A 23,684-nucleotide genomic window follows, 5' to 3' on the forward strand; every position below is an offset into this window, starting at 1 on the left:
TGTATTTCCATGTAAAAATAATGTTTATTTGGAAAGTAATAAATATATAGATATTTTTAAAAGTATTCATGATTTGCATAAATGTAATATACTAACTATTACTCTTGTTAAAAAAATATTTGGTGAAGAGCACATTATGACTTGTTTAGGACTTGAATCTCAAAGTTTGAGACATGACTTGATACTTGTCGGTCTTGACTTGAGACTTGACTCGGTGTCACGCCCTGACCTTAGTTATCTTAGTTCTCTTTATTATTTTGGTCTGGTCAGGGTGTGACTAGGGTGGGTTTGTTAGTTTTTGTATTGTCTGGGGGTTTTTTATGTCTCGGGGGTTTTGTAAGTCTAGGTTTATGTAGGTCTATGGTGGCCTGAATTGGTTCCCAATCAGAGGCAGCTGCTTATCATTGTCTCTGATTGGGGACCATATTTAGGTAGCCATATTCCTTTGGTATTTTGTGGGTTCTTGGTCTATGTTTAGTTGCCTGTCTGCACTATGCATATTAGCTTCACGGTTCGTAAAAAAAAAAATGTTATAAAGTTTGTTTAGTGTTCTTTGTGTAAATAAAGAATAATGTATTCTTATCACGCTGCGCCTTGGTCTCCTCGTTATGACGAATGTGACAGAATAACCCACCAAATAAGGACCAAGCAGCGTGTGAATGAGGAGTGGACATCCTGGGCCCGGGAGAAAGATGAGTGGAGGACATCCTCGACCTGGGAGGAGGTAATGGCAGGGGACAAGACCCTGCCATGGAAGCAGGTGGATATAGCACAGGAGGAAAGGCGACGATACGAGGAGTCAAGGCAACGACAGAAACCCCAATAAAAATTGGGGGGGGCACAATGGAGCAGTCGGCGGAGCCGAGGAGTAAACCAGAGCCAGTCTGGGAGAAGGAGGATTCGGAAGAGAGAGAAAGGGGGGAGTTGTTAAGTTGGTGGAGGACACACAGATTTGAAATAAAAGAACGTGTTGTCAGTTTGGTGCCACCTGAGTCAGCTCTCTGTACTCGTCCTGAAACGTGTGTTACCAAGTTCCGGAACAATTGATGCCGGCTATACACACCAGGTCTCCAGTGTACCTTCAAAACCCAGTGCGTCCTGTGCCAACTCCTCGCACTCTCCCTCAAGTGCGCTTTCCCAGTCAGGTGTGTCCTCTTCCTGCTCCTCGCACTCGCCCTGAGGTGCGTGTCCCCAGCCCGGTGCCACCAGTGCTGGCACCATGCACCAGGCCTACAATGCGCCTCGGCAGCCTGGGGTCTCCAGAGAGGGTCCCCAGCCTGAGGTCTCCAGAGAGGGTCCCCAGCCTGGGGTCTCCAGAGAGGGTCCCCAGCCTGGGGTCTCTAGCGACGGTCCCCAGCCCGGGGTCTCCAGAGAGGGTCCCCAGCCTGGGGTCTCTAGCGACGGTCCCCAGCCCGGGAGATGTTGAAAAGACTATTAACACTGTTTAATGTGACCAGTATGACCAGTTAGTGACCAGTATGACCAGTATAATAACAAATCCATTGTAGATCAGGTTTGCAAAGACGAGGCTGCCTATTATACGCCAACGATTTTGCGCTTCAGCACCATTTTCTCACTCGTTGCGCCTTGTATCCCCCGTAGTTGAGCCGACCATGGCAAACCACACTGCTGTCTCATCCTTAGAAATTATGTTGTTCTCCTATCTTCTTTTGCTCAATCTTTACATTGCTCACTGAAGTTTACTCATAAACAACTCATTTAGACCCCGTGTTTATTCGAAAAAGGCTGAAATGTGTGTCGATGCCTGGCTATTAAAAGCGACAGGCGGCTATTTGAGACAGCGTTTAATTTAAGTTTTACGGAATGTGGAAAACTATAGTATGCATCTTGAGAGGTCTCATAAACTTGAATGTCTTGTCTAACATTGAGATGCTATCTTGGAAATCAGTTGTCAGAAAAATGTCAAGCTCAAACCTGATAGAAATGCCAGTAAAATGGGTTAGGCAGAAAAAGGTGGAAAGTAGATATTTTGAGTCAACATGGAAAGCCTGATTTTAGGACAAAACGTATTCCTTCTGAAAATATATTCATTTAGTGGTAATGCTATGGTAGTGTAGCCTACAGTAATGTATCTGCTGGGACAAATTTCTGTAGCTCACTATGTTTATACATGTGTTTTTTTTCCCCGAAAAACTGTCAGTGGGGTGTCTTTTATCTTGTACAGTTTCTTAAGAGACAGTGTATGGTGCACACACACACACACACACACACACACACACACACACACACACACACACACACACACACACACACACACACACACACACACACACACACACACACACACACACACACACACACACACACACAAGCCCGGACATACACACAAACACACACATACACGCACGCCCGGACATACACACAAACACTCAAAGGCAACAGACGGATGTCCAAGACGGGAACATAATGTACTGTAATGTGTGTCCTTGATAAATGCTTTATCAAACGACTCCGCTTGTCATGGACACAAAGAGAAACAGCAAGTTGTCAAAAAGCCTGTGTTCATGTCTGCTGCTTCTTCTAGGCCATCAACTCTGTGACACAAAAAAGTAGTATGTCTGTGAAGGATGGCGCTTTAGTGTTCTGCTGTAAGTGAAAATGGAGGTGAACACATTTTCAAAAGGGAGATTCAGATTAAATTAAAATGATTTGAGCTCTTTCCAACAGTTCTAAGATGAGCCATGTAATGGAAAGGAAAGGCCAACTGATGAGGGAACATTTCATTAGAAGCAGAGTGGACAAATATTGATTTATTACTAAACCTGTATAAATAGCTTCATCAGCAAAGGCTACGATTGCATGCCTGCCACAGGCAACGTAGTCATGTTTATTTGACTTTGCCCTGGTGTTTTTATTAACAGCAATACTGCGTAAACAAACTAACAGATATTTCATTTGTTCAACTTAGTGCTTGATAGGGTGGTGAGAGGCATCACAACAACTTCAAGCCCTTTAGCGTCTAAATTGAATAAAATAAGCTGAATTTAATTTTGTCAGCAAATATTGTCGGCAGGGTAGCCTAGTGGTCAGAGAGTTAGAGAGTTGGACAAGCAAGTTCAAATCCCCGAGCTGACAAGGTACAAATCTGTCGATCTGCCCCTGAACAGGTAGTTAAACCCACTGTTCCGAGGCAGTCATTGAAAATAAGAATTTATTCTTAACTGACTTGCCTAGTTAAATAAAGGTAAAATTAAAAATCCAATTAAAAGCAACTACCCACTGAGCACAGACGTCAAGCCAACGAACATTCCGCATTGGTTCAACGTAATTTCATTGAAATGATTGTAAACAACATTGACTCAACCAGTGTATGCTCAGTAGGTATCCTTAAAGACTATGCTCAGTAGGTATCCTTAAAGACTATATCAAATAAAATACATTGAGATTATGATCGGCAATTATCCCCTTGAAAATGATTTCAGTCACAGACACAGTACAATATCGCAAACATACAGCAGACCCACATGAAGAAAAGCATGGTCAATGGTTACAAGTTTGTGTTCAGGATGGACATACGATAGCAAATTTCAATTTAGCCAAAAAAAAATGATGTTTTTGTCTTTTGAGCTTCTAGTCATGAAATCTATGCAGCCTACTCAATCACTTTTTATAGCTACTGTTTACAGGCCTCCTGGGCCATATACAGCGTTCCTCATTGAGTTCCCTGAATTCCTATCGGACCTTGTAGTCATAGCAGATAATATTCTAATCTTTGGTGACTTTAATATTCACATGGAAAAGTCCACAGACCCACTCCAAAAGGCTTTCGGAGCCATCATCAACTCAGTGGGTTTTGTCCAACATGTCTCTGGATCCACTCACTGTCACAGTCATACACTGGACCTAGTTTTGTCCCATGGAATAAATGTTGTGGATCTTAATGTTTTTCCTCATAATCCTGGACTATCGGACCACCATTTTATTACGTTTACAATTGCAACAAATAATCTGCTCATACCCCAACCAAGGAACATCAAAAGTTGTGCTATAAATTCACAGACAACACAAAGATTCCCTGATGTCCTTCCAGATTCTCTCTGTCTACCCATGGACGCCAGAGGACAAAAATCAGTTAACCACCTAACTGAGGAACTCAATTTAACCTTGCGCAATACCCTAGATGCAGTCGCAACCCTAAAAACAAAAAACATTTGTCATAAGAAACTACCTCCCTGGTAGACAGAAAATACCCGAGCTCTGAAGCAAGCTTCCAGAAAATTGGAACGGAAATGGCGCCACACCAAACTGGATGTCTTCCGACTAGCTTCTAAAGACAGTACCGTGCAGTACCGAAGAGCCCTCACTGCTGCTCGATCATCCTATTTTTCTAACTTAATTGAGGAAAATGAGAACAATCCGAAATTCCTTTTTGATACTCCAATTTGCTTACCGCCCAAATAGGTCCACAGACGATGCAATCTCAACCACACTGCACACTGCCCTAACCCATCTGGACAAGAGGAATACCTATGTGAGAATGCTCTTCATCGACTACAGCTCGGCATTCAACACCATAGTACCCTCCAAGCTCGTCATCAAGCTCGAGACCCTGGGTCTCGACCCCGCCCTGTGCAACTGGGTACTGGACTTCCTGACGGGCCGCCCCCAGGTGGTGAGGGTAGGTAACAACATCTCCTCCCCGCTGATCCTCAACACTGGGGCCCCACAAGGGTGCGTTCTGAGCCCTCTCCTGTACTCCCTGTTCACCCACGACTACGTGGCCACGCACGCCTCCAACTCAATCATCAAGTTTGCGGACGACACAACAGTGGTAGGCTTGATTACCAACAACGACGAGACGGCCTACAGGGAGGAGGTGAGGGCCCTCGGAGTGTGGTGTCAGGAAAATAACCTCACACTCAACGTCAACAAAACTAAGGAGATGATTGTGGAATTCAGGAAACAGCAGAGGCAACACCCCCCTATCCACATCGATGGAACAGTAGTTGAGAGAGTAGCAAGTTTTAAGTTCCTCGGCATACACATCACAGACAAACTGAATTGGTCCACTCACACAGACAGCATTGTGAAGAAGGCGCAGCAGCGCCTCTTCAACCTCAGGAGGCTGAAGAAATTCGGATTGTCACCAAAAGCACTCACAAACTTCTACAGATGCACAATCGAGAGCATCCTGGCGGGCTGTATCACCGCCTGGTACGGCAACTGCTCCGCCCTCAACCGTAAGGCTCTCCAGAGGGTAGTGAGGTCTGCACAACGCATCACCGGGGCAAACTACCTGCCCTCCAGGACACCTACACCACCCGATGTTACAGGAAGGCCATAAAGATCATCAAGGACATCAACCACCCGAGCCACTGCCTGTTCACCCCGCTATCATCCAGAAGGCGAGGTCAGTACTGGTGCATCAAAGCTGGGACCGAGAGACTGAAAAACAGCTTCTATCTCAAGGCCATCAGACTGTTAAACAGCCACCACTAACATTGAGTGGCTGCTGCCAACACACTGACACTGACTCAACTCCAGCCACTTTAATAATGGGAATTGATGGGAAATTATGTAAATATATCACTAGCCACTTTAAACAATGCTACCTTATATAATGTTACTTACCCTACATTATTCATCTCATATGCATACGTATATACTGTACTCTATATCATCGACTGCATCCTTATGTAATACATGTATCACTAGCCACTTTAACTATGCCACTTTGTTTACATACTCATCTCATATGTATATACTGTACTCGATACCATCTACTGTATCTTGCCTATGCTGCTCTGTACCATCACTCATTCATATATCCTTATGTACATATTCTTTATCCCCTTACACTGTGTATAAAACAGTAGTTTAGGAATTGTTAGTTAGATTACTTGTTGGTTATTACTGCATTGTCAGAACTAGAAGCACAAGCATTTCGCTACACTCGCATTAACATCATTCTAACCATGTGTATGTGACAAATAAAATTTGATTTGATTTGATTTGCTGGTCATTTATGAACATTTGAACATCTTGGCCATGTTCTGTTATAATCTCCACCCGGCACAGCCAGATGAGGACTGGCCATCCCACATAGCCTGGTTCCTCTCTAGGTTTCTTCCTAGGTTTTGGCCTTTCTAGGGAGTTTTTCCTAGTCACCATGCTTCTACACCTGCATTGCTTGCTGTTTGGGGTTTTAGGCTGGGTTTCTGTACAGCACTTTGAGATATCAGCTGATGTACGAAGGGCTATATAAATAAATTTGATATGATTTGATTTGACATTCAGCAGACCCACATGAAGGAAAACATGGTCAGTGGTTACAAGTTTGTGTTCAGGATGGACATACAGCAGACCCACATGAAGGAAAACATGGTCAATGGTTACAAGTTTGTGTTCAGGATGGACATACTGCAGACCCACATGAAGAAAAGCATGGTCAGTGGTTACAAGTTTGTGTTCAGGATGGACATACAGCAGACCCACATGAAGAAAAGCATGGTCAGTGGTTACAAGTTTGTGTTCAGGATGGACATACAGTAGACCAACGTATACAGGGATCACAGTAAATGTCAGATCAGATGATCATTTGATTGGCTGATTACAATGGCTTATCAAGTTGTCCTTTCAAACAGTTCTAGTGAAAGTCCCTTCTAAAACAAAGTACTCTGCTATATATATTTACAGTATAAGACCACATTCTACAAAGTGAATGACTATTGTGAAGGGGCACTTGACTGGGCACAGAGGAGATGAGGACATTGACAAAGTCTGAAAAGAGAACATGGAGGAATTTCAGACACTGTCAGTTTAATGCACAAAACAGAACTCATCATGTAGTAGTAACGTGCGACCGCTAATACCCGAGATATGTTAAATTGTCAAATTGTCAACCTTGCTTAATCCAAAAGACTCAATGCCAGGAGAGGCGTGTGCCGATACCCCGGGAGTACGAAGAACATTAAAACTCCAATCCCTCACCCTGGCAGCTACAGCGGTGTAATTGATTCTTAGGATTTAGATAAATGACAAAGATACAGTTGTGAGCAACTGAGGGGAAGGACTAGAGCCTAGTTGCTAGCGCAGCACTGTCAACGAGGGGGACAGAGTTAATCTATTGTGATTCCTGAGCTGACCGATAACAATTCCTGCAGCATTGTTATCGGCTAGCGAAAGTGGACAGTGGCTCAAAGGGGTCATTTTCTGTAACCACCAGATCATACCAGACAGTTTTGACAGCGATTTAAGTCCATGTCCAGACATTGGTAAGTGTAAAATTGAAGGATACAATCAAGATAATAAGCACTACAGTACAAACCAACGTCCTGCTCTTACGACGCTCCACCACGCTCGAGGCCATTCACTTCACACAGTAAACACAATTCTCCAGTTGAGATGCCATTACAAACGGATTTGGCACTGGTAGCACTGAGAACCACAATTACAGAAACATTTCCCCATCGTCAACTCTCCATAGAGCGTAATGACAAGACTAAGACCGATAACGGGACTTTATTTCATTGTGGTGCTGACTGAGAGCCTGAAATCACACACATTAACAGAATGGTCTGTCCTCTAGTGAGGTCTTAAATAATTAACCCAAATGTCACCCATAGTGATTCATACCAGTGTTCAGGAACCTGGGCACTTTCACTCCACCGCAGAGGAATTCCGGCAAATATCCTGCGCGGATCACCTGCCTCGTCCTGATGGGTTTTCAGGGATGGAGCGTAAATGGGGACGAGGTTTCCCAGTAATGGGCCTGCAGTGAATAATTGAAGCATCCATGGAAACACAGAGATGGACATGTTCTTCTGGAAGGAGCAGAGCACTAGGGGAGAGTGATTGAGAACAGGGGCTGTAGCAGCAGAGCTCTAACCTCTCCAGTAGTGCTGAACACACAGACAGTGAAAGCAAGAGACAGTGCACTACACAGCGCTGTCATGCACAGCGTTAGTGAATAATGGACGTCTCCCTCTGAGAAACCTCCTACCACGTACCTCTCTAAAAATAGCACCTTCTTTAGTCAAGGTGAACAGGGATAGCAGCTCTACTGTCAGAGCCCCCCTAATAGGGAATCACTCTTTGTGGGAGCATCGTTATGGACATCCTAAGTGGGAATGCTCTGCTGAACAGTGTGTAGTAGGTAGGTAGTGGCCTGCTAGATGATGTGTGTGTCTGGTCAGGTCTGGTTAGTGGGAGTATGTTAGAAAGCAGACTTGTCCAGAGGCATAATTCTGGCCTTGGTATCCTTCTGTGAGTTCACAAAGGGTATCAGTTACAATTACCCCTGGGATCTCAAGACTGGTTATACACTACATGACCAAAACTACGTGGACCCCTGCTCATCGAACATCTCGTTCCAAAATCATGGGCATTATTATGGAGTTGGTCCTTCCTTTGCTGATATAACAACCTCCACTCTTCTGGGAAGGTTTTCCACTAGATGTTGGAACATTGTTGGGGGACTTGCTTCCATTCAGCCACGAGCGCATTAGTGAAGTTGGGCACTGATGTTGGGCGTTAGGCCTGGCTCGCAGTCTGCATTTCAATTAATCCCAAAGGTGTTTGATGGAGTTGAGGTCAGGGCTCTGTGCAGGCCAGTCAAGTTCTTCCATACCGATCTGGACAAACCATTTCTGTATGTACCTCGCTTTGTGCATGAGGTCATTGTCATGCTGAAACAGGAAAGGGCCTTCCCCAAACTGTTGCCACAAAGTTGGAAACACAGAATCGTCTCGAATGTCATTGTATGCTGTACAGTTGGCACTATGCATTCGGGCAGGTAGCGTTCTCCTCGCATTTGCCAAACCCAGATTTGTCCGTCAGGACTGCCAGATCGTAAAGTGTGATTCATCACTCCAGGGAATGCGTTTCCACTGCTGAGTCCAATGGTGGCGAGCTTTACACCACTCCAGCCGATGCTTGATATTGCGCATGGTGATCTTACATGCTGACTACACCGTTCACATCAAGTGCCCGAGCGTTGCAAAATAAATTTAAACATACTTTATTCAATTATTGCACCCACACTGCTCACGCTTCAAAGAGCGTCTGCGTTGCCAAGGGCTAAAATAGAAGTCAATTCTATTTCTGACGCAGATCGCACTGCAAGTCCTGCCTCTCCCATCTCCTCATTGGTTTATAGAAGCAGATACCCACATGCCATCTCCTCATTGGTTACATCCACGTGGGTGACTGAAAGATGAACGGAGGTCGGTGGTGGTAATACACGTTATGAAAGTTAGTTGCCAATCGCCAAAGTCCAAAGAAGAAAAAGCCTGAAAGGAGGAGAGATGACTAGAAACGATTCGGTTGACCGTTTTATGTGTAGATTAATTGTCGGAGTAGAGGACCTTGTGCATTTCAGGTAAAATAACAACTCAATGTTTATATCCCAGGACAAATTAGCTAGCAACAGCAAGCTAGCTGTCCCCAAATTAATATAATTGGTTCAGAGTTTGTTTTGATATTTTAACCTGTGTGTCGTGATCGCGTTTGGTGTGGGGGGACAGAGGGAGTTTGGAACTTGATAGACGATTTTACGCTCATCAGCACTCGGCGGTCCAGTACTGTGAGCTTGTGTGGCCTACCACTTTGCGGTTGAGCCGTTGTTGCTCCTAGACGCTTCCACTTCGCCCGTAACAGCACTTACAGTTGACCGGGGCAACTCTAGCAGGGCAGGACCTTTACGAACTGACTTGTTGGAAAGGTGGCATCCTTAAGGTGCCGCGTTGTGGGTCACTGATCTCTTCAGTAAGGCCATTCTACTGCCAATGTTTGTCAATGGAGACTGCCTGCATGGCTGTGTGCTCGATTCTATACACCTGTCAGCAACAGGTGTGGCTGAAATAACCAAATCCACTAATTTGAAGGGGTGTCCACATACTCCTGTCTATATAGTGTACCATGATCTCTGGTTTGATTCTGACGACAGCTGCCCACATGAAGAAATTTTAAAAATACTATAGTATACTATGGTATGAATACTATATTATAAACTGGGTGGTTCGAGCCCTGAATGCTGATTGGCTGACAGCTGTGGTATATCAGACCGTATACCACGGGTATGACAAAACATGTATTTTTACTGTAATGTAAATACTGTAATAAAAGATCATGTAAATACTGTAATAAAAGATAATATAGTAATTCATATAGTGTTTTCACAGATTGTAGTATACTGTAGTATTTAATGTAGTGTTTTTGTGGACTGTAATATACTGTAGTATGTACTATAGTGTTTTTGTTTTATTATCTTTGATACATAGAAGCTTTCTCCTTGAGGAAACATATTGGAGATATACTAAAAGAGAACATTTTCCATAACCAGTAGGTAGTAAGGACTAGGGTCTGAATAGAGTTCAGAGCTTCGGCTCCTTCCTATAACCTGTAAGGAACAATATATGATCTATACTTGCATGCAGGTTTCTCACTTATGGGTGGCACAAATTGGGATATGGAGAGGGGAATGGGTAGGGTATATGCAAATTAAATATTGTATTATTTACTATAGTTAAAAAAGTGTACACCACAATCCAGAATTAATTATTACAGTACCCTGAAAGCACATGCTCGTGACAGTTAAGTTAAATTGTTTGTCTTGAGTCTTTTGATATGTCATTCTCAGAACTGCGGATCCTGGGTCTCCCGAGTGGTGTAGCGGTCTAAGGCACTGCATTGCAGTGCTGAGACACCACTACAGCCTCGGCACCACTACAGCCTCAGGTTCGATCCCAGGCTATGTCACAGCTGGCTGTGACTGGGAGACCCATGGGGCGGCGCAGAATAGGCCCAGCATCGTCCGGGTTAGGGGATAGTTTGTCCGGACAGAATGTCCTTGTCTCATCGTGCACTAGCAACTCCTTGTGGCAGGCTGTGCATCTACAAGCTGACTTCAGTTGTCAGTTGAACAGTGTTTGCTCTGACACATTGGTGCGGCTGGCTTCCGGGTTAAGTGAGCAGTGTGTCAAGAATCAGTGTGTTTTGGCAGGGTCGTGTTTCGGAGGATGCATGACCTTCACCTCTCCCGAGACCATAGGGGAGTTGCAGCGATGAGAGAAGATCGTAACTACCAGTTGGATAACATAAAATTGGGTAAAATATTTATTTAATAAAGAAGTACGGAACCTGGCTACATACAATGTACTATATCTATAATCTTCTATGGAGTCATACATATAGCTTTTTTTTGCAATTGTTGTTGTTCTTTTTTAAGTTGAACAAAAGCCTCAACTTGTATTACTGAAAGCACGCAATATCAATGGAAAAGCATATCAACTCAATGTTCAGGAAAGACTGACATATAATAATGTAAAATGGAGATCTCACATTCAAGTGCTTCCATGAAGCTATAACCAAGGATGTAGACATCCTTGATATAAGTGAATCAGCATTAAGGGGCTATGGCTCTTCAACAGATCATAATCTGCTCTAGCTGTATGCTCCAGACACACCATTCGATTGTCCGTTTCACTAAGCCAGTCAGATGGGTGGGCTACTAGTTAAATCCCAAAGTCTGGAGGTCAGAAATCCACAGAAGGGTATTGAGAATGAGACAGTCTCATAAATGAGAAGAAAAGACAGCAGAGGACTCTGGGAAAGGGAATGTTGTTATTTTACATAAGAAAGAAGGAAAGGATAAAATGATTAGCGGTTTGAGAGACAGAGGGACATAGTCCTGGAGGGGGTAATGATATAAGAGGAGAGGAGTGTAGAAGGAGTGTAGAAGCCCTCAATGCACAGACACTTCTCTGTATAGTTCCTCTGTTGGAGAATGCAGCTAGTGACAGGAGGGTAGCTAAAGTGGTAGCGAGACCTCTGACAATGATCCGACAATAGTATATGAGATATCAGCAGAGTGGGTTCAGGCACAGTGGTTTGAGGTGAATGACGATATAACACATGATTAGTTGTAATGCATCAACTCAACCAACCCTAGCCAACCAACCATAGCCAACCAACCCTAGCCAACCGACCCTAGCCAACCAACCCTAGCCAACCAACCTTAGCCAACCAACTCCTTCCCAAAATCCTGGCTTGCATGCCAACTTTCCTCATTTGAGAGGGATTTCCAGACACCTACCAGCAGGTCTGCACTGAGGTCGACTTCCTTTCCTTTTAGTGGAAATAATAGCCAGGTAGTAGCTAGAGGTCAGCAGGGGATGATGATGTGACTCAGTCCGGGTCTCTCTGACCTCATGTCAGTCATACCTAGTGGGCTACTCTCTGAGAGCATTTGACAGATTTTCAATCATGGTAAAAACCCACTGGTGGAGCACAATTATTGGCATCCTGTAACATTCTCTTACATAGTCTCCACAATGCTACAGTCATTGGTAACCTACATTAGATATCATTCTATAGAGCAGACTCGCTGGACCTCCACAGTAAAAAGTATAATGACAGTAAAATATTACAGCCCAGTGGAGAGAATCATCCTCCACCAATGCTGAGTGGATCTGCCCTGCCGCTCCGCTGCTTGTTTTATATGGAAATAGCATCAAGTCTGGAACAAAAAGAGGGAGGAAACACAGCACTTTTTGGAAGTACCTTTGCGAGCCAAGAAAATACTTAGAGGTACTATTCAAGAAAAATGCTCATAACACATTTTTGGGTGGATGAATATGACTTTGTGAAATTAATCATTAATGTCTCATAAGCCGATTGGCTTTTAGGAGGCAGAGGAGGAAATGAATTCATATAAAGACAGGGAGGTGGGTCTCCTGAGCTGATGGGGTTTATTACTGTGCTGCTCACACACTGTGGTGACAGGCAGGAGACAACACCCACAGATGGGGATGTAATGACAGGAGCAAAAGTCAAGAAAGGCTAGTAACTATTTATATAGACCACCTCTGTGTAATGCCTTTGTAATATACTTACAGAAACATGTACAGTATGTCTATCAAGAGCCATGAACTGTAAAGAATGTTTACAGTGAGTGTATAAGGTGTTATCATAGGTTTACAAAACATGTTACCCCATTCAAAAGAACTTATCAAAGACATCCAAATAAAGTGAAATGAAGTCAAACGGTCATGAAAATCTGCTGCCAACGAGCCTGTATAATTATGAGCCCTTTTACAGGTAGACTTGGAGAAGGCATTCCACACAGAGGTGGTGGCTCAACGACAGTGCAGTGCAGTATATAGAAATGTCCTTAACCGCTCCTTAAACCTTGAGTGATACATTGGGGTGTCTGAGGCAGCTTAATTGTGTCTGTGCCAGTGAAAGCAACCCCGGCAGACTGCAGATAAATTAAAAAAGGTCATTTTTCAAGAACAGTGCTGGCAAAGGGAGGGACGCTCTCAAATTAAACCTCCACGAGAAGTCAACAATAATTCACACACACATGCACACAATCTCACACAAGCACAGAGCGGTCACATTGGGACCCTTTCTTCCAAGCTGCTTTTCCAGATGGGTGGCTCCGAGTCACAGGAAGCCATTCAGAGCAGACAAAATCAAAGTTGGGGAGAAGAAACACTCACAGGCACAATAGGCCTGCACCCTGCCCTCTCTGACTGGAAAACAGCAACCACACATGGCACGTTGTGACGGTCGGTGCTACTGTAAGTGATGTTGTTGTAGTCAGGTATTGGTGGTTGGCTTAGTTAGTGCACTCTCTGTAAATCACAGCAAATCGTTATGAGGAGACAGGGAAGAGAAGAGAGGATGATGCCTTAAAAGGTTCTGAGGATAGTGTTTCTGACCTTGGTGACCTTGATACTGATCGTTGTGATGATCGTGCTCAGCATGACTGAAGAACCAGTGCAGAACATGAGTCATTTGACCCTGCATGGGAATGTCCTGTGTAGTGACCTTCTGTTGTTGAGTGTCTCTGGTAGCTCGCCTTCAGTGCTATCTCTTTTCCTGGCTAGCATCATGAGTACCACTGATAATCCTCTTTGACCCAAGATTGAACCATGAACACTGTTCCTCTTTTATCTACTCACACACCTCCCCTGTGCTTCTCTATGGGCACAGAGACAGTAGATTCCCAATACCCTCTGGTGAATATCCCATTCCCTAAAGTGAATAGCTCGGACCAGCTCAAATCTCACAAAAGCTTGTTTTACTGCCTGTGTGTTTGCTGTGACAGCACTGACTGCATTACAATCACAGTCCCTTATTCATGTTCCATCTCTGTAGGAGGGCTGAGGGTTCACTGAGAGCAAAAGTCCTTACTGTACCCAATCTGCTCCTTGTTCTGGACAAGTAAACACATGTGTAAATCAGATACAAATAATTGAAATATCATCAAACATGACAACAGTTGCTGTACTGTACTGACTCTGCAACATTGCTGTCCTTGAATGGAGGTTTGCTTATCTGTCAGTCTGTCACTACCCGTTAAGGCTTCCCCACCCACAGCCGCACTGTTGTACAGAGCCCAACACAACCCTGTCTCACCTCTCCCTCGCTTCACTAGCAGTGCTCAACAAGCGTCTCTTTCTTCCACCGGCTTACAAAGGGCCGCATTCATGATACAGAGAGAGAGCTTCACACCAGCACTGTTTCCTAAGTGATAAACGGTCAACAAACTGAATGCCAGCCTCCCGGGTGGCGCAGTGGTTAAGGGTGCTGTACTGCAGCGCCAGCTGTGCCATCAGAGACTCTGGGTTCGCGCCCAGACTCTGTCGTAACCGGCTGTGAGGTCTGTGGGGCGACGCACAATTGGCCTAGCGTCGTCCGGGTTAGGGAGGGCTTGGTTGGTAGGGATGTCCTTGTCTCATTGTGCACCAGCGACTCCTGTGGCGGGATGGGCGCAGTGCGTGCTAACCAAGGTTGCCAGGTACACGGTGTTTGGTGCGGCTGGCTTCCAGGTTGGATGTGTGCTGTGTTAAGAAGCAGTGCAGCTGGTTGGGTTGTGTATTGGAGGACGCATGACTTTCAACCTTTGTCTCTCCCGAGCCCGTATGGGAGTTGTAGCGATGAGACAAGATAGTAGCTACTACAACAATTGGATACCATGAAAAAGGGGTAAAACATTGTTGTTTTTTAAATAAACTGAATGCCAGTTCCGTGTGTGTGTGTGTGTGTGTGTGTGTGTGTTCTTTTTAAGGAACTCAGTCGAGCTTTCAACTTACTCTTGATAATAGTAACAGTAGAATGCATATGGTGCAATTTCAAAATTGTGTGTAGTGCATAGTGTATCAGCAGTTTTCCTCTTGTCATGTCAGTCATTGCAGACCTTAGAGAGCTGTTTTTTAGCTAGGCTTTTTAGCCTGTTGAATTTGTTGTAATGTTTGAGTCACTCAGATATAACATGAACACACATAAGACATGGCAAAACGTGTAGAAATACAGGAAATGAGCTTTAAAACTGCAACATGTTCTCTCTGCCAACAAGAGGGGGGGGTGAAAAGTTTGTGTCATGGACAGTACTTGTGTACATAGAGGGAAGGCGAGACATGTTCCCCAATGATGGAAGGGGGGCCAGAATGAATGTTTGGGATCCACTGACTTGAGCTTGGAAGCTCAGGGGTCTCCTGTGCTGCTTATGGTAACTGAACGGTGCTGAAAAACAATTAATTCAGCCCCTGGGTTACACTGTTGGTGACATGAGAGGACTTATAAACTTGGGTCTCCCACTGGCACGGCAATGCCAGTAGGGTGGCAGAGCTGCATGGTAACTGAACTCCCTCTTTCAAGACCCTTCTCCCAGACGTCAACAAGGGTTTGACTGAAAAACAATTAATTCAGCCCCTTCATGGAGTCAGTCACCTGCAGAGCTCCTTTGTGGGTGGCTCCCTGGGCTCGGTGGTGACATGAGAGGACTTATAAACCAGTTGCCAGTACTCCAATAAAGGGAAGAGTGAGTACTCCATCCTCCCTGTGACCCGGGCACAGTTACAGTCCACTGGCACGGCAATAGCAGTAAAAAGACCAATAAAGTAGGGTGGCAGAGCTGCAGCCTGCCACAGCACAGCAACAAACACAAAGGGAAGAGTGAGTACACAACAAACCCTTAAACTCCTCTGAACTCCCTCTTTCAAGACCCTTCTCCCAGACGTAAAAAGACCAATAAAGGGTTTGACTTTTTGTGATGTGAGAAGGATAAACACAGTTAGATGTGATAGATGTCTGAGCAGTGCTAAAATAAGAAGACCTAAAGGGAAGAGTGAGTACTCTTCATGGAATAGTCAGTCACCTGAGAGAGCAATTAAAAGCCTTCTCCAATAAAGGGAAGAGTGAGTAAGTAGCAGACTTTGAGGAGTGGGGGACACAGTGAGAATAGCAGTAAAAAGACCAATAAAGGGAAGAGTGAGTACTTTGAGGAGAAGGGGGGACACAGTGAGAATAGCAGTAAAAAGACCAATAAAGGGAAGAGTGAGTGTGTAGCAGACTTTGAGGAGAAGGGGGACACAGTGAGAATAGCAGTAAAAAGACCAATAAAGGGAAGAGTGAGTACGGTACAGACTTTGAGGAGAAGGGGGACACAGTGAGAATAGCAGTAAAAAGACCAATAAAGGGAAGAGTGAGTACGGTAAGTAGCAGACTTTGAGGAGAAGGGGGGGACACAGTGAGAATAGCAGTAAAAAGACCAATAAAGGGAAGAGTGAGTATGGTAAGTAGCAGACTTTGAGGAGAAGGGGGGGACACAGTGAGAATAGCAGTAAAAAGACCAATAAAGGGAAGAGTGAGTACGGTAAGTAGCAGACTTTGAGGAGAAGGGGGGGACACAGTGAGAATAAAGGGAAGAGTGAGTACGGTAAGTAGCAGACTTTGAGGAGAAGGGGGGACACAGTGAGAATAGCAGTAAAAAGACCAATAAAGGGAAGAGTAAAAAGAAGGGGGGACACAGTGAGAATAGCAGTAAAAAGACCAATAAAGGGAAGAGTGAGTACGGTAAGTAGCAGACTTTGAGGAGAAGGGGGGGACACAGTGAGAATAGCAGTAAAAAGACCAATAAAGGGAAGAGTGAGTACGGTAAGTAGCAGGAGGAGAAGGGGGACACAGTAAATAGCAGTAAAAAGCAGACTTTGAGGAGAGAAGGGGGGACACAGTGAGAATAGCAGTAAAAAGACCAATAAAGGGAAGAGTGAGTACGGTAAGTAGCAGACTTTGAGGAGAAGGGGGGACACAGTGAGAATAGCAGGAAGAGTAAAAGTAGCAGACCTTTAAAGTAGGTAGCAGTGCAGATAAAGGGAAGAGTGAGTACTGTATGAGCCCTAAAGGGAAGAGTTATTTCCTTGGCTCTAGTCTATCAGGCCACATGTTTCCATACTGATAAGAAAATGAAATCCATGACAACGCCGGTGCTCAGTCCATTCATAGGCGGCTGGGAGAGGTTCTGGCTAAACATAAGAGATGACTGTCATAAGAGATGTTCTGCTCTGGACAGACCACACAGTGCTAGACTGTGTGGTCTGTGTGTGCATGTCATTTATTGATATAGTTTATTCTGTTAGACAGTATTCTTTTGAAAACATAATTACAAGATTGCAGGAGGGTTTTTCTACCTCAAAACAAGTTTTCAATATTACCTTTATTTAACAGGTCAATTAAGAACAAATTATTATTTTCAATGACAGCCTAGGAACAGTGGGTTAACTGCCTGTTCAGGGGCAGAACAGATTCTTACCTTGATTTGTACCTTGTCAGCTCGGGGATTTGAACTTGCAACCTTCCGGTTACTAGGCCAACTCTCTAATCACTAGGCTACCCTGCCGCCCCATATCATTAGAGAACATGAAGCATTAGCTTATCACAAATTGAGATGCAGCTGCATGAGAGGTGATGTCTGTCCATCAATTAGTCAGTCATGTATTTCAGGCTAAATGACTCAGCAGACTATCATTATTAATAGCTTTGTCATTAATGAGGACATGCTAATGTGATTTCCAGGGCAGGTTAATAATGACTTCCACAGATCTAATTGAGGTCAATATGAAGCATGATTCCTATTCCTGTCAGTATAAAGCCAACACAGAGACAAGCGATGGGCCTCTGGAAGGGGTTGTCTTTACTCAACAGCCAGAGCAGAATGCATACATGATGAAGCCATGACAAGACCCAGGTATTTACAATGAAATATGTTATTATTCAAATGAGAACAAAACTACTGAATTAGCCGTTAATTTCTTCATTCTCTCTGGTAACGAAAAAAAATATTTGAAATATGTCTCCAAATGCAACATGTTTTTTACTTGAAATCCAATACTTTATAAAATCTCTAGAATTAGTTAATAACAATAAAAACACTGTATTATTACAACTCTATCATAGGTTTGTACAACTGTAAAGAGTTTCTTAGGCATCAGCTTTTGTGGGTTTGATTACAGGCTCAAAATGGCCAGAAACAAATAACTTTTTTTCTGAAACTCGTCAGTCTATTCTTGTTCTGAGAAAAGAAGGCTATTCCATGCGAGACATTGCCAAAAAACTGAAGATCTGAACACTGTGTACTACTCCCTTCACAGAACAGTGCAAACTGGCTTTAACCAGAATAGAAAGAGTGCACAAATGAGCAATAGGACAAGTACATTCACAAGTCCTCAACTGGCAGCTTCATTAAATAGTATCCGCAAAACACCAGTCTCAACGTCAATAGTGAAGAGGTGACTCCGGGATGCTGGTCTTCTAGGCAGGGTTGCAAAGAAAAAGCCATATCTCAGATTGGCCAATATAAATATGGCAAAAGAACACAAACACTGGACAGAGAAACTCTGAGTCTGACTGGCACTGGCAGGAGTATGGGGTAACGTTAGTTTCAGCATGGTGAGGGTGAATTCAATTATTCAACGTCTTGCTAGATAGCTAGCTAGCAATATCAGCGAAGCCATCTGCAGCCACATACTGACTATCTAGCAACATGACATCATTTCTCATTTCTGGAGGCAGTGGAAATGCAATTTGAGCTAGCTGACCAAGACCAGCCCAACCTGGGTTGACTTCAAAGTGCCAATGGAAGCTGGGCTTAATGGGCCATATAGCTGGGAGGAAGTCCCTCAGACAGAGAACACAATAACAAGTTCAAAAGTTCAAATGGGTCTCCTTCACACAGAAAGGTGAACCATTGGAGGTGTGGTGTGGGAAGATAGCCTAACCAAATTGATATTACCAGTTTGTCTTTGCCTAAACTAAAGTAAGCATGTGTAAAAGCAATGATGAAGCGGAGTGGCACACTGTCAAAAACAGCAGGTTTTTGTCCCTCACACTGTCCGGCACACTGTCAAAAACAGCAGCTTTTTGTCCCTCACACTGTCCGGCACACTGTCAAAAACAGCAGGTTTTTGTCCCTCACACTGTCCGGCACACTGTCAAAATCAGATCACCTCCTGTGCCCTCTGGCCATGCACTGAAGGGCAACTCATCTCAGACACAGATTGAAGCTTTGTTCAAGTATTGGATAGACACTGCATAGTACTGTATATGGCCAGATAAACAAAGAGGGGGGTGTCAACAGAAATATAGAGAGAGAGAAAGAGAGAGGGGGGTGGTAGAGGTATATGCTCATTGCTCACAGCAAACAACTAAATTGAATGTCTCAATGAACTGAGGCCCATACAAACACTCACTGTCACACACACACAACTCACAGAGCATCACTTAGCCTATACACATGCATACACCCATAAACACAAGAACACACCAACCCATATGCAAACACACTAACCTGCTAACCTGTTAGAAGATAGATCAAGTAAGAAAATCACACTTTGAGGAATCTTACATACAAGACTACAAAGCTGAGTTCACACTGGCAACTGAATCTCTGAACCTCTGTCTTAGCCTACACACAGTCTAGTTTCTAGTCTTAACCACAGCCTTTGGTTCAGTAGGTCCCTACATGGTTAGTGTCAGTGGGATTCACTTCAACAGACCACGGCTTGAGACCACCTCTTACATCTATTAATTCAAGTATGCAGAGTGTCAAATTCAATTGATGCAACAAAGGCCAAGCTGTGTTTTATCCAAAACAAGAGCCAGCAGGCCTAAACAGTAGCCAAGCTGTACTGGTCCGGAACACCATTTACCCTCCCTCAAACCATGCATCTCACTTCGGTTACTTAACACGCAAAAAAGTGTAACAGATTGTTTTCCGTGTGTTCGCATACCAATTTGATAAAGACATGTTGAATCCCAAATACAGTGATGTATTGTTCTGTGAAATTCCCCTCCACCAGAATAGTGATGATACAACAGAATAAATCAGTGGAGTAAGGTCTGTGGGAGAAGGGACACTGATATCATTTAGATTTATTTGTGATGACTCACCAACCGTGAATTTAGCACTTGGTATGAATCATTCCATTGGTTATCACCCTGATAGCACTGCTAAAGAGGGGGTGTATTTCAAAAGCAGAAATATTTTTTTAATAATGCATGAAACTCCCTGCTAATGGGCACAGTGGAACCGATCAAAGGCCTATCCAGGGGGTGTCAGGCTCCACTGTGCCCACAGGCATACCTTCAGGAGGAGCCATGCACAGAGAAAGTATCAAACAGCAAATTACAGCTTTTATTCTACTCCTCAGGCTGCACAGAAGACATTATAGAACAAAGTTGCAGGTCTCCTGTGAAAGCAGCAGTTTCACTTGTGGCATCAGCTAGACGGCTGCAGCACACAGGGCATATTCACAGACAGACAGAACTATGGAAAGCCATCACAACAGCTCTAAGCTGTTCCTCCCCACAAACTCAAGAAATAAGTTTGTCAGAGAGGCAATTGTTTCCAAACAGGTACATGAACAATTTCACCAAAGGGGGTAGGCAATACAAGGTATAGAGGGAGCTTTATCCCTCACACAGGGTTATCAGAATTATCTGTTGATTCATATGCCATTTAGAGCACAGGAGAGAAGGAAATATGTCACTTCTATGCAATGCTGCTCTTCCTCTCACATCTGTTCAGAATTTTTCAGAATCACAGAGTACATAAATTAAAGTCGATTAATGCTGTGTTAGCACATTTAGTATAGATCCAAGGGTAGATAAGTACATCAATAATTGAGAGCTGAATTTAAATTGTACAAACTTAGAGCTGCAAAGAACATAAAGATGCTGTTGCAAATGCCTGGAGAAACCAACATTCTTTTGTGAAACCAAGGTTCTGTAAGTAAATGAAAATATAATTTTCTGTATAGCAATAGATATTACAGACAGTAGTTCTTGCTCTTGTGAGTGGGGAGTGCAAGGCACTGTTGAGACTTGTAGCTCAAGCCTACACTTTGAGTTCAGTACAGTTCAATGTGACTGTGTGACAGTGGGATGGAGAAGGCACTCTTACCTTCCCTGGGGCTTTGGTCTTCTTGTTGTTGTTGCTGCAGAAGGACAAGTTGACATCTTCGTGAACTCGGTCCAGAAGCCAAAGCAGGAACTCCAGGGCGTCATGTTGTGAGTTTCCTCGGAATTGGGATCCATACTTGGATACTATACTCTAGAGAGGGAAAGGAGAGTCACATGGTCAATGAAGGAGTCCATGTAAAACTGTATTGTAAACATTGGTGAATTAGTGCGTCTTCAATGGACAGAGAAAACAGATTAGCTGACTGTTGTTTTAAAATGGTTACATTGATGTAATTCAAGATGAATGTACTATAACCACACAGTGTGCTTTTAAAGTAAAGACTTGCCTAAATGCATGAATAACCTTCTGCTGTCCGGATAATCCGGACATTTTGCATAAGAGTGGAAAACTAAAACAGCAGTGGGATAATTCAGATCCAAATCTGACAGCTTGTTAGGATTTGAGATGTGACGGGAATATCCAAATTGCATTACCAAAAGCTATTGGTTTGTTTACTGCCATTCCTGCTTCCATAGAAACATGAAACAAACATTGCAATATTAACTGGCCAACTGAGGTGTGTAGGACCCTATATAATCAATTACATGTTTTGCCAAATTCTATTTGTTTTTTTCTCAAATTCTGTTTTCTCAGTTTGGTTTTTCCAGGTTTCTGTTCTTCCCCAGTTTTTTCACGTTTTTACTCTCAAAATATATTTTTTGTTGATAGAAAAACAACATTTTATGTTTTAGGTCCACACCAATGCTTAAACCACATCATGAGACCACTTTTGAGGTCTGGGAAAAATATATTACATTTACACTTTTGGGTGTAGACCTCCTTTAATTTATTGCACACCAACACTGTTTGGTTAGCTGTGTTTCTGGAACACTCATGTGATTGCAGAGTTTGCTAAACAAATCGCCACTGGATTGATGCAAATAATCATGATATCATTCTGCCAGGTAGGTATAGGCTTATAGGTAGGTATACATTTTTAAGGAAAATACGACTCACTGATGCATTTTGTTCATGCCTTCACACCATAGTGCCCACAGAGCTCATCACTAAGCTAAGGACCCTGAGACTAAACACCTCCCTCTGCAACTGGATCCTGGACTTCCTGACGGGCCGCCCCCAGGTGGTAAGGTAGGCAACAACATATCTGCCATGCTGATATTCAATACGGGGGCCCCTCAAGGTTGCGTGCTTAGTCCCCTCCTGTACTCCCTGTTCATCCATGACTGCGCATTCAAGCACGACTACAACACCATCATCACAACGGTGGTAGGCCTGATCACCGACAACGATGAGACAGCCTGTAGGGAGGTCAGAGACCTGGCCGTGTGGTGCCAAGACAACAACCTCTCCCTCAACGTGATCAGGACAAAGGAGATAATTGTGGACTACAGGAAAAGGAGGATTGAGCACTCCCCCATTCACATCGATTGGGCTGTAGTGGAGCAGGTCGAGAGCTTCAAGTTTCTTGATGTCCACATTACCAAAAAACTATCATGGTCCCAACACACCAAGACAGTCGTGAAGAGGGCACAACAATGCCTATTCCCAGTCTGGAAACTGAAAATATTTGGCATGGGTCCTCAGATCCATACAGCTGTACCATCGAGCGCATCCTGGCTGGTTGCATCATCGCCCGGTATGGCAACTGCTCCGCCTTCGACCGCAAGGCGCTATGGAGGGTAGTGCGTACAGCCCAGTACTTCACTGGGGCCAAGCTTCCTACCATCCAGGACCTCTATACCAGGGTTGTGTCAGAGGAAGGCCCATAAATGTTTTAAAGACTCCAGTCACCCTAGTCATAGACTGTTCTCTCTGCTACTGCATGGCAAGCGGTACCGGAGCGCCAATTCAAGATCCAAAAGGCTCCATAACAGCTGCTATCCCAAAGCCATAAGACTGCTGAACAGTTAATTGAATGGCTACCTGGACTATTTGCATTGACCCCCCCCCTTTTTTATTTTGTATTTACGCTGCTGCTACTTGCCGTTTATTATTTATGCATAGTCATTTCACCGTTACATACATGTACATATTACCTCAATTACCTCGACTAACCTGTACCCTCACACATTGACTCTGTACCGGTATGGTGTTTATAGCCTCGTTTTTTTTACTTAAAAAAACAAAAAAACAATTTAACTCTTATTTTTCTAAAAACTGCATTGTTGGTTAAGGGCTTGTAAGTACGCATTTCACAGTAAGGTCTACACGTGTCGTACTCGCCGCATGTGACAAATACAATTTGATTTGATTTCCACCTGTGGCTGCACACAGGATCCCTTCTTCAGGAAGCTCAGCTGTAGGCCTAATTCCTGTAGCACAGCCCCCACAGTGGACCCTCAGCGGGTCAATCAGTGCCTCAAGCCCTATGTCTGTCTCCACAGAATGCAGAACAGAGGGATTCTTGAATTGCACATTTTCCCTAATGCTATTCACGCTTCCCTCGTCGCCCACT

At 43.9% G+C, this 23,684-nt stretch overlaps 1 protein-coding gene across 1 annotated transcript in view; it reads right to left on the reverse strand.

The window, feature by feature from the left end:
* Nucleotides 1-23,684, reverse strand: part of LOC135555438 (ubiquitin carboxyl-terminal hydrolase 43-like) — a 104,500-nt gene that overhangs the window by 56,691 nt on the left and 24,125 nt on the right. The window contains exon 2 of the mRNA XM_064987849.1: nucleotides 21,209-21,358. Coding sequence (XP_064843921.1) covers nucleotides 21,209-21,358 — 150 coding nt within the window. The remainder of the gene's footprint in view (nucleotides 1-21,208; nucleotides 21,359-23,684) is intronic.

Source organism: Oncorhynchus masou, chromosome 15, assembly GCF_036934945.1.
Source record: "Oncorhynchus masou masou isolate Uvic2021 chromosome 15, UVic_Omas_1.1, whole genome shotgun sequence".
Classification (NCBI taxonomy): domain Eukaryota; kingdom Metazoa; phylum Chordata; class Actinopteri; order Salmoniformes; family Salmonidae; genus Oncorhynchus; species Oncorhynchus masou.